General features: G+C 41.7%; 1 protein-coding gene across 1 annotated transcript; it reads left to right on the plus strand.

Moving 5' to 3' along the window:
- Positions 1–653: 653 nt before the first annotated feature.
- On the plus strand, positions 654–11,680 carry LOC148183284 (creatine kinase S-type, mitochondrial-like). Its single transcript, XM_088061381.1, has 5 exons — positions 654–898; positions 3,356–3,479; positions 8,143–8,277; positions 8,615–8,740; positions 11,561–11,680. Exons 1-5 carry the CDS (start codon positions 654–656, stop codon positions 11,678–11,680), a joined length of 750 nt encoding a protein of 249 aa, XP_087917507.1.
- The last annotated feature ends 1,059 nt before the right edge of the window (positions 11,681–12,739 follow it).

The following is a 12,739-nucleotide window of genomic DNA, read 5'->3' on the forward strand; positions in this document are numbered from 1 at the left end:
GTCTGCTGGAAAAACAATACAGAAGAGAGGAAACAGTCTAGAAGGTTCCTGGATTGTGCAGAAGAAAACTTCCTGACACAGCTGGAGAATGAGCCAACTAGGAAAGGCATGATCGCTGGACTTTTTGTTTGTGAAGAGAGAAGGAATTATGGATGATATGACATTTGGAGGCCATTTTGAGCACAACGATCATGAAATGATAAGGGTTTCAATTATTGGAGACGTAAGGAATATGGTTACCAGAACTGCTACCTTGGACTTCTGGAAGGCAGACTTTGGCCTGTTTAAGGGCCTGGTTGAGAGAGTCCCTTGCGAGGCAGTCCTGAAGGGAAAAGGAGTCCAGGAAGCACAGCTAGAAGTTAATATGGCAACTTCCATAAAAGACAATAAAAATAGTTCTATAAATACATTAACAACACAAAGAGGGCTAAGGAGAATCTCCATCCTTTATTGGATGGGAGGGGGAAACATGAGGACAAAGGATGAGGAAAGGCTGAGGTACTTAATGCTTTCATTACCTCAGTCTTTAATAGGACTGATTTTTCTCGGTGCACCCAGCCCTCTGAGCTGGAAGAGAGGGAGCAGAATGAAGCCCCATTATCCAAGGGGAAATGATCAGTGATCTGCAACACTACTTAGAAATAAAAAAGTCAATGGGACTCAAAGGGATCCTTCCAAGAGTACTGAGGGAGCGGGAGGAAGAATTCACCAAGCCAATTTCAATCATTTACCAGCAGTCCTGCCTAACCAAGGAGGTCTCAGTTGACTGGAAGTTGCCAAATGTGAAGTTCATCTACAAGAAGGGCCAGAAGGACGATCTGGGGAACTACAGGCCTGTCAGCATGACCTTGGTGCACAAGAAGGTTATGGAGCAGATCATCTTGAGTGCCATCAAATGGTCATGTACAGGACAAGCAGGGGATCAGACCCAGCCAGTATGGGCTTGACTAACTTGATCTCCTTCTAAGACAAGGTGATCCACTTAGTAGATGAGGGAAAGGCTGCAGATGTTGTTTAGCTGGGCTTCAGTAAAGCCTTTGACACAGTAACAAGTGATGTTCCTCAGGGCTCAGTATTGGGTTCAATTCTATTTAATATCTTTATTGATTTGTATGAGGGCATTGAGTGAACCCTCAGTATATTTGCAGATGACACCAAGTTAGGCAGGAGTGTTGATCTGCTTGAGGGCAGGAAGGCTCTGTAGAGGGATCTGGACAAACTAGATAGATGGGCTGAGGCCAATTACATGAGGTTCAACCAGGGTAAATGCCAGGTCCTGCACTTGGGTCACAACAACCTCATGCTTGGGGAAGAGTGTCTAGAAAGCTGCTCAGTAGAAAAGGACCTGGGAGTGTTAGTCAATAGCCATCTGCATATAAGCCAGAAGTGTGCCCAGGTGGCCAAGGAGGCTAATGGCATTCTGGCTTGTATCAGAAATAGGGTGGCCAGCAGTGCGAAGGAAGTGATTGTCCCCTTGTACTTGGCACTGGTGGGGCCGCACCTCAAATACTGTGTTCACTTTTGGGCCCCTCACTACAGAAAAGATGCTGAGGTGCTGGAGTGTGTCCAGAGAAGGGCAACAAAGCTGGTGAAGGGTCTACAGCACAAGTCAGATGAGAAATGACTGAGGGAACCAGATTTGTTCAGTATGGAGAAAAGGAGACTGAGGGGAGACCTCCTCTCTACAACTACTTGAAAGGAGGTTGTACCCAGGTGGGGGTCAGCCTCTTCTGGGTAACAAGCAATAGGATAAGAAGAAATGGCCTCAAGATGCACCAGGGGAAGTTTAGATTTGGTATTAAGAGAAATTTCTTCACCAAAAAGGTTGTGAAGCATTGGAACAGACTTCCCAGGGAACTGATGGAGTCACCATCCCTGGAGGTATTAAAAAGACATATAGATGTGGCACTTAAGGACATGGTTTAGTGGTGGACTTGGCAGTGTTAGGCTAATGGTTGGACTTGATCTTAAGTGTCTTTTCCAACCTAAATAATTCCATTATTTTATGGTTCTACATAAAAAATCGTTAATAACAGCAACACAATGTAGCACCATAAACATGGATCCTTCTATGGGGTTTTTTTTATATCTGTTTTTTCTATTTCAAGATAAAAGTTTGATTTCAGAAAGACTCTGTGAATCACCATTAAATTATTTCCACAGGCTTTTGTCAGGTTTTACAGTTCATGCTTCCTGACAAAGCAGGTTTAACTTATCAGAATAATACTGGATAGGCTTCTGAACATGATGTAGTATTGCCATAGAACAATTTTTTTTCTGTGTGGTATCTGAGTGGTATCACTCAGCATTCCTTAATGCAGTGGGAAGATTCATTTAATTAAAGGAGAAGCTGAGTCGGGCCAACATTAATCTCTGGAAAATCCTGCCCTGACTATTTGTATGTGACTGAAAATTAAATAACTGGACCTCTTTAACTATAATGTCAGGCCACAGGATGCTTGCACCTGTTCGGTTTTGCATTGTCGAAGTGTGAAAAGTGAGTTGCAGTAAAAGGCAGACTGCAAGTTACGCTCTCAGTGAAGTTGCAAATTTCACGTATTTCAAACTCAGTCATATTCTACTGTTTGTATGTACAAATCTTATCAATCACTTTCTACATTCTGTAGAAAGATTGTTGCAAAAAACAGAAAAAAATGAAGAAAAGCAAGGAAAATTGACCTCAGGTTTGATCTAGCACTTTATAAACCTAGTCATGACTAATCTGTCTGGAACAAGAGTAGATAACTTCTCTGTAGGCATTATCTTAATTGACAAGCCAGCATCTTTAATGCAGTGTCCAGAAGCAACATGTAGCTGTTTTCCTCAGATATATAATTTGACTTATGTGGCAATTCAATGTTATAAAGTGATATGAAGGGCACTGGGATTTGATTTAGAAGACAAAATACAATTAAGTAAGGTCATATGGCTGTGCTTACACCCTCAGTTTTTTTTTCTAACTGCACAGTTTTCTAAGAACACTAAAAGCCATCCCCAGTGACTTAAGATGAAGAATTTGGCTTATCCCTTTACCTGTTCCCTTAGCAGCTGTACATCCCAACTGTGTTAATGTTTGAAGACATGTTCTTTGTAGCTGAGCTTCAGGGCAGCATGATGTGATCAGAGAAAACTGCTCTTTTCACTGTAACTTGAGAAACTTGCATAATTCCATTGGCATGGGGGAATCAAGATGTGAAAGTAGCTTAATTGCATCCTTAACTGTGCAGAGCAATGTTATTTTGCAGTGCTTAACCTCTTCACAGTCCTGAAAGACTGTAATGAAACTAAGGATACTGAGAGTTATTTTTCACGGCCTATCTTGTGCTTTAAAGCTATTCATTTTTCTCTCAACCAGGCATAACAATAACAAGACATTTCTTGTCTGGATTAATGAAGAGGACCACACCAGGGTGATCTCCATGGAAAAGGGTGGCAACATGAAACGGGTGTTTGAAAGATTTTGTCATGGTTTAAAAGAGGTAGTAACTCAATTAATTTATTATGACTGTTTGTTTATTGTTGGGCTGTTGTCAGCATTACTTAGCATGATTAACACTGAACTGATGTCTCCAGAAGCAACAAAATAAAGTAACACCAGTTGAAGTAGCAACCCACATTAATAGCAGTTAAAGAAGGAAAGAAATTGTTAGCTGAGTTGTAGGAAAAATAGATAAAATGTTATTTTAGCTTTTATATTACAATCTTCAGCACTGAATGGCTAAAGAAATGTTTTTTTCTTTTTCCTTGGAAAAATTGCTTTATTCGTCTCACTCTGGCAAAGCAGCTTTCACTCCAGCTTCTCTGGATTTCTAGACTCCCCTGTTTCAGGAAATCCCCAACTGCTGTATAGCTTATGGAATTGTACACTCTCACACTGTTTCAAAGCTACCAGCACAGGCCTTCACCTGAAAAAAACCCAAACAAATGCCACATGGCAAAGTAGGGAAAGCGGGGGACTATAATGTCTTCTATATGTATGTTAACCAAAAAAGGAAAGTCAAAGAAGGTGTATAGATATACAAAACTCTCGCTCGTGGTGAGAGACTTCTCCAGGGTCAAGCTGTTCAGGTATAAGCAATTTATTATATGGGTAAAGGGAGGGAGAGACCCGTATCCGCCGCCAGCTGCGGCATACACGTGGTCAGGGAGAGAGAGAGAGTGGAGCCGGGAGAGCAAGAGAGGAGAGGTTAAAGAGAGAGAGGGGGGAATAAGAGTAAGAGAAGGGGGAGTAAGAGAGCTTAAAGAGAGCTAGGAGAACAAGAGTATTAAGAGAGAGTGAGAACACAAGAATATTAAGAATGTGGGCAGAATAAGAGAGCGAAGTTCTTGTTACAATACATTATATGCTTTTCTATAGTGAATATTCTAATTCCCAGTAACCAATCACTATGAGACACACCCACTAAAGAATTTACATATAGCCTATAGGAACTACTACATTACCATACAGTGCTACATTTCAAACTCTAAAAGCTTTACAAATTCTTCTCTTGCTGCTTGACCTTTGGATTCTTCATCTGCAGAAGGACATTGTTTCATCAACAGGGATTCTCCTTTAGCTGGCGAGGCTATTGTTCTTTGGATATTTATTAACCAGCACTCAGCATCCCATGACTCAAAGCTAGTTCTCATTCCTACTTCGATTCTAGGCTTCATATTTTCAGAATCTTTTGCTAAACAATCATATTCATAAAGTTTCCCTGTTTCATCCTCCCCAACAAAGGTGTACCCTTCCTGATAAACAATGCTTGTGAACTGGTAACAGTGGATGAGAAGGCTGAGGTACTCAACAACTTTTTTCCTCAGTCTTCAATAGAAACCTCTCTTCCCACACTTCTCCTGTGGATAGACATCAGGATGGGGACTGGGGAGCAAAGTGCTTCCTACTGTAAGTAAAGATCAGTTTCATGACCACCTGAGGAACATGAATGTACAGAAGTCTATGGAATGCAATGAGATGCAACCCAGAGTTCTGGAGGAATTGGCTGATGTAGTTGCCAAGCCAGTCTGCATGATATATCAAAAGTCTTGTAGTCAGGTGAAGTCCCAAGTGACTGGATAAAGGGAAACATTGTACCCATCTTTAAAAAGGATAGAAAGCAGGACCCTGGGAATTACTGACCTGTCAGCCTCACCTCTGTGCTTGGGAAGATCATGGAACAGATCCTCCTAGAAACTATGTTAAGGCACATGGAGGATGGGGAGGTGATTCAAGGCAGCCAGCACTACTGTACCAAGGGTAGATCCTGCCTGACCTCCCTAGTGGCCTTCAATGATGGGGTGACTACATCAGTGGACAAAGAAAGAACTACAGATATCATTTATCTGGGCTTCTGTAAAACCTTTTACATGGTCCCCCTCAACATCCTTCTCTCTGAACTGGAGACGGATTTGATGAGTGGACTGTTAGATAAGAAATTAGTTGGACAGTCACATCCAGAGGGTAGTGGTCAGTGGCTCAGAGTCCCAATGGACATCAGTGGTGAGTGGTGTCCCTCAGAGGTCTGTATTGGGGCCAGTATTATTCAAGGTTTTCATCAAGAACATAGACAAAGGGATTGAATGCACCCTCAGCAAGTTTGCAGACGACACCAAGCTGAGTGGTGCAGTTGACATGCCTGAAGGACAGGATGCCATCCAGAGGGACCTGGACATGTTCAAGAAGTGGGACCGTGGGAATCTCATGAGGTTTAATAAAACCAAGTGCAAGGTGCTGTACTGGGGTAGGGGCAACCCCCAGTATCAATACAGGCTGGTGGATGAACACATCAAAAGCAGCTCTGCTGAGAAGGCTATGGAGGTGCTGGTGGATGAGAGGCTGGACATGAGCTAGCAATGTGTGCTTGCGGTCCAGAAAGCCAATTGTATCCTGGGCTGCATCAAAAGAACTGTGGCCAGCAGGTCAAGGGAGGAGATGTTTCCCTTCTACTATGCTAATGTGAGACCCCACCTGGAGTGCTGCATTCAGCTCTGAGGTCCCAGGCACAGGAAGGACATTGACCTGTTGGAACGAATTCAGAGGAGACCACCAAGATGATTAGAGGGGTGGAACACCTCTGCTATGAGGAAAGGATGAAAGAATTTCGTTTGTTCAGCCTGGAAAAGAGGCAGCTTTGAAGTAACCTAATTGTGGCCTTCCGATATCTGAAGGGAGCCTACAAGAAAGATGGAGAGAGACTGTTTACAAGAGCATGTAGTGATAGGACAAGGGGGAATGGGTTCAAATTGAAAGAGAGTAGGTGTAGATTAGATAGGAAGAAATTCTGTGAGGGTGGTGAGGCACTGGCACAGGTTGCCCACAGAAGCTGTCAATGCCCCATCCCTGGAAGTGTTCAAGGCCAGGTTGGATGGGGCTCTGAACAACCCGGTCTAGTGAAAGGTGTTCCTGCCCATGGCAGGGGGGTTGGAACTAGATGATCTTTAAGGTCCTTTCCAACCCAAGCCATTATATGATTCTATGATTATCTGAATGAGGAAGTGGTCCCTGAAGGTAAGTTTAGAGCATCTCTAAGAAATTTTGAGTATGGGGTGAGTTTGGGAACACGGAAAAACAAAACTGCCTAGTGCATGCTTCATTGGCATCTGGGTGTATCTTTCTGATATGGTTTTTAGGCATATCCATGAGACTGAATAATGTACAGGATTGGGGTCTAAGTGACATAGTTCGTGGATGTTGTTTCCATGTTTTCCTCTGCTACTGTGCTTATCTCTTGTTCAAAAGAAGTGGACCTCTGGACATTGACGTATGAAGTGGTCAGATAGCTTTGGAAACTGTGACCAGAGCAAGTGTATGAGGCAGGAAATCAGATCTAGTTTCTTACAAGCAATTTCTGCATCCTCACAAAATATTTAAATGTCAGGAGAGTCCATTATGTTGTATTCTTCTGCAGAATGGAAATATTTGCCTATATTGCAGAGGACTTGTGAATCTGAACTGGCACAGGTATCTGATTCTCTTCTGACTGGTTTTACTGAACTGAAATTGTATTTGGGTCACAGAATTAGGTTTCAGATGTGTATCTGAGTGGACAGAATAGTGGTTTATTCAAAGGTCAATGGACTTAGGAAGCCCTTGAGCCTATTAGGAGAATTTCTGGGCGGATGCCCCGGAAGAATCTGCCACAGGCTTCAAGAAAGCCTGACTGCTTAGCATGAGACACAAAAGCTTCTCCATGGTGGTATGCAACACTAGGTAAATTTACCTAATTTCCTATAAGTCAGTGCCCCTAGACTATTGGCTCCTGACCCCATACTTAACCTGAAACACTACAGAAAATCCTGGTCTTTTGTCACTGGAACCTTTGGTGGGACTTTGGAATAAACCTCACTGGAATACTATACAGAAGGCCCTTCCTGTCTTTCTTTGCTGACCTATCCGCAGTGTGTGTGACTTTTGGATACAGTGACTGTCTGTGCCCACCTGAGCGGCTTCCTCAAGAGATGCTTTGGAGTGGTAGCAGCAACACTATCCATTTTCTGCACTGCTACAATAGACCTTTGTGATATTTCTGAGGATAATGATTCCAGTCTCCTTTGTAACTGGGTTTTAGAATTACTAATGAAAATAATTATAGAGGACCTATATAGTCTTTTCATAGTGGAAGCAGGTCTATGAAATTTAAGCATTTAGAAATCAAGTGTCCTTCACCTAGCATCATGTAATCACCTTGAAAATTATATAAAACTAGGTTTTGCGTCCTTTTGTTTGCTCCACAGTACTTGAGATGTTTGGACTTGTGCTTTGCAACTTTGCTCTAAAAGCACCTAGGCTAGAAAATCATTTATACTATAGGTGAAAGTCAGAATTATTATGTAAGCATATAGTTTCATGGTCTAAGGCCATGTGATTAAGTGCTAAAGAGCCTTCAAGTTAATGGTAGTTAGAAAATGATGAAGAAATTTTTGTAATATTCACTGAGGAACTAGATGCATGATGAATACAAAGGTTCATACTAAAGCCAAACCAGACTTTACTTGAGTATATCTATATGTACCTCCATCGGTAAACAGTGAAGTTAATCATCAACATAGATACAAAGTAAAAAGAATAAAAGAATTTTATCTATAAACAGCTGTCAGAAGATGAGATGTTTGTATGCAGTTATGCAATTCTTTTTCCTTTTTTTTTTTTTTCCTTCATAGGTTGAAAGATTAATTAAAGAACGAGGCTGGGAGTTCATGTGGAATGAACGTCTTGGATACATTCTGACTTGTCCTTCAAACCTAGGAACTGGTTTACGTGCTGGAGTCCATGTAAAGCTGCCAAAGCTTAGCAAGGTACATAAATTGTTTAAAAGGCCAGTGATGTAAATTAGGTCTTCATGTGATTTATAAAGAAACAAATAAAAAATGACAATTTACAGCAATTGGATGTTTGCAAGGTGTGCAACATCTAGGTCCCAGGCATAATGCAGGACTGAGCATACTTGTATAATGAAAATTATTATATTTGTTATAGAAATTAATCTACTCAGCAGACAAACATCAAGACAGGCTATAATCCAAAGACAGAGGAAATTGTCTCTGCCTGTCTTTCTGGAGATGGTATTAGATCATGGATAATAACAATAAACAAGGCAAAAGACAATATGCACAAACCTATTTCTTCTGTTAGGATCCCAAGTTTCCAAAAATCCTGGATAACTTGAGGCTACAGAAGCGTGGCACTGGTGGAGTGGACACAGCAGCTGTAGCAGATGTGTATGATATCTCCAACCTGGACCGCATGGGTCGATCAGAGGTAACTTAATTTGTTTTATTCCTTGCTTTTAAACTCAGATCTGTATTAAGACCGTTTCCCTTTATCTGAGTTCACTAGGAATTGTCATTTTTTGGAGTTATGGCAATTTTTTCTCCTTGTGTATTTGATCTAATGAAAACGTTTACGCAACAAAAAATTACTACTGTGCATGCAATGTTTTCCAAATATGACAAGTTCCTGAGCAAGTTCCATAAATGTGACTGGTTTACATCATGTGCTGAAGCATTTTGTTGAAAGCATGCAGGTACTAGAAACATTTGGTTGTGGTAACAGAATTCCCTTGGGACAATGTTTCTCAGCATCACAGCATGAACTTTTATACCTGAATACCTCATGGAGTACACTGCTATGAGATAGGTGTACAGGTTGTCTCTTCAGTGTTGGGCATGAGCTAGGCATCTACGAATCATAGAATCATAGAATGGTTTGGGTTGGAAGGGATTTTAAAGATCATCTAGTTCCAACCCCTCTGCTATCAGATGGGATGTCATCAATTAGATCAGGTTGCCCAGGGCCCCATCAAGCTTGGCCTTGAACATTTCCAGGGATGGGGCATCAACAACTTCTCTGGGCAACCTGTGCCAGTGCCTCACCATCCTCACAGTAAAGAATTTCTTCCTAATATCTAATCTACACCTACTCTCCTTCAATTTGAACCCATTCCCCCGTATCCTATCACTACATGCCTTGTAAAATGTCCCTCTCCATCTTTCTGAATGAGGTTCACTGAAGTTGTACACTGGGAACAGAGTTACATACTGTACATTGGACAGGTATCTGCTGTACCCAGTGCAAAATGCTGATGAAAGAAGCAGGATTTTAGGACTAACCCACACAGGGAATCAAGCACTGACATTAAGAATAGATTAACATGCAGTTTTCCTTTTAGGATTCAGAGTCATGCACTTTCACTGTATTGAGTTTGGCTGGGATGGTATTAATTTTCTCCTGTGCAGCCCCTCTAGTGCTGTGCTTTGCATTGATAGCCAGAAAGGTGTTGATAACACACCAGTGTTTTGGCTACTGCTGAGCAGCGCTGGTGCAGTCTCCCCCTTCACCAGTAGGCTGAGGGTGGGCAAGATCTTGAGAGGGGGAATAACCAGGACAGCTAACCCAAATTGACCAAAGGGATATTCCATACCACATGACATCTGTTCAGATATAAAAGCTAAGAAAAGGAGGAAGAAGGAGGGGGGGGGGGGGCATTCATTATTTATAATGTCTGCCTTCCGGAGAAACCACTATGCATGCTGAAGCCCTGCTTCCTGGGAAGAGGCCATAGATCACTTGCTGACAGGAAGTAGAGAATAAAATCTTTGGGTTTTTTCCCATCGCTTGTGTGTATGCGACCTTTGCTTTTTCTTTAATAAACTGCCTTTATCTTGACCTATGAGGGTTTTTTCCCATATTATTTTCTACCCCCCCCCCCATCCAGCTGAGGGACTGATAGAGTAGCTTGGTGGGAAACTGACATCCAGCCAAGGTCAACCTACCACAGCAAGTTATTCTAAACAGCTGTGGCCAAAAGCCTAGTCCTGCCATCCTACAAACTCCTAGTCATGTGAAGGAACCCTCACTTCCTTCCCTTACCCTATGCATCCTATGCATCCAGAAGCTTTCAGGGCGCATGCTACTACTGCATTGGGGAAATGAGCATCTCCTCCTCTACTTGCACTCCCATTCCAATTAGTTCAGTTGACTGTTTTCTCATAGGAGAACATAATTTTTGCTTTTTCAGTCACTCAAAGAACTATATGGCTTTAAAATTTAATAGCACAAAACTCTACTAGTATCTTCATATCACAGAATAAGTTAGTTTCTACAGTTGATGATGTATAGATTATCCCTTGTAATTCACTAGTGTCCACTTGGATGCAGTGCATTCTTTCTTCTACAGTACTGACTGTATATTGAATAAAACTGTTGTATTTCACAAAATATAGGTAAACAACAGTCTAAAACATCAAGAAGTAAGCACATATGTAGATTCTTTAAGCATGCTAAACAATAAGGGAGGGCTGTGCATGATTCTTCGAGTCATTTCAGTATTACTCATATATCTCATTATTATCCATAAAGAAAATACAACTATCCTACTTTCTACAGCAGAAAGAAAAAGTGCCAGTAGTCTTCACAATCATTTACCAAATGTCAGACCAACGTTCCATAGCTTTTAAGCCTAAACACATTTGGATAAAGGCATTAATCCAAACCTCACAAGATGCTGTTGGCAAAACACCAGAACCTCTTTACTTACACTGGCATTTGTTGCTTCAGAGAGAACTGCCCAGTGACTCTAAATATCCATGGCACTGCCTTTTCCCTTTCTTTGTCCTAATATGTAAATTGTGAGAACATAGCAAATGGGAATCCATGGCTTTGACATGCTGTAGTTCTCGGCCTCTTGTATTCTCAGTGGTAACATTTTAAATAGGTCTCTAAACTCATGCTTAAACCTTTTATTTAAGCATTTCTGTTTGTTTATTTATATAGAGATACGTGTAGGAGCAGGATTTGGTGGAAATTAGGAGAATATTTGAAAATTTCTAATATCAGAAGGCCAAGCTCAGCATGAACAGGAGAAGGGGTAGGGAGAAGGGAATTACTATGGGCTTCCACTTGACCAATGTATGACCCATATTTCCTGTATCACAGCATGTGTGATCTCTGTGTCCAGGTCATGATTCTCCTTGGGTCCAGCTTTACTTGCAGTCTTTGCCATACAAGCCAATTTTTTCCTTCCTCTATTAACAGTGTTGCCCAAATCTTTTATTATTATTGTTTTTCTTGTTGTTGTAGGTAGAACTAGTTCAGATTGTCATTGATGGAGTCAACTATCTAGTTGACTGTGAGAAGAAACTGGAAAGAGGTCAAGACATTAAAGTACCACCACCATTACCTCAGTTTGTCAGGAAGTGATCTTGCGGCTGATGTTTCTTAATGATAAAAAATATGGCTGCCATTTTGACAGAAAGGCACCTCTGTATATCTCTATTTAATTACCTTGCTTAATAAAACACTGCCTGATACCAAACATCTCTCTAGATGCCTGGTCACACTAACAGAAAATAGTCGTAGTGCAGCTTTAGTAGGACAACCACTTTGTAGGGGCTGCTTCCCTTTTCCCTTTGTCTTCTCAGCAACTTTTACCTAGGCTTTGAACCCTTCTTTCTTGGCTGATGATAAAGAAAGTATTACTTGAATAATGCAAAAGGCACAAATACATAACTCTAGTTTGTATGTATACTAATGGCCATATTTACACAGACTTCTGAGCACCTGAGTTTTATTCACAGAAGCACTTCTCCTGAGTGCCTGTCCAGAGTACAAAAATATCTCAGTCTGAAGGGCAGGTGCTTGCAAAGTGCTCATTACTTTTTCAGCATTCAGTACCATGTTCAAAAGTTAACTGGAGCAAGCAGCTGCAAATGGCTTCAGTCTCTGAAGCCTACCACTTGACCTGTCATCTGGAACCCATTGGTGTCTCTGTATCAGAGATGTCTCTTCTCTGTCCAGGACTGGTTTGCAGACAAATTTCTTTACCATGTCGTCCCAAACCCTCAGACTTTCTTAGCCCTGGTAGAGAGTTCACCAGTTCACCAAGTCGCTTTCAGGTGTTTTCCTCAGGTACCTGTCTCGGTTCTAGAAGACAGGTGTCTGTTAGGGAGAGCAGAAGCCTCTCTTGGGATGAAAGAATGTAGACCCCCTCCCTCCGAATTATTATAAATTTGAAATCAAGGGGCTTTCAGGCAGAGATCTGGGGATAGGAATAACAGTTCTTTACTAGTATAACCAGGCAAACAAACAAACAATAACTACAGCAATAACAAGAAAACAGAACCAGGGACCCCGTGACAGCTTTCTCGGCTGAGACCGGATGGAGGAGAGGCTTTGTTTTCGCAAACCCTCTCGGGCAGTCAGTCCCGGTGCTCCTGCAGGGCTCTGAGGAACAGTCGGCTGGAACATCAGGGACGAGCT

Source organism: Pseudopodoces humilis, chromosome 12 (assembly GCF_049639895.1).
Source record: "Pseudopodoces humilis isolate 2021_Gansu_Grassland_sample_001 chromosome 12, ASM4963989v1, whole genome shotgun sequence".
Lineage (NCBI taxonomy): Eukaryota > Metazoa > Chordata > Aves > Passeriformes > Paridae > Pseudopodoces > Pseudopodoces humilis.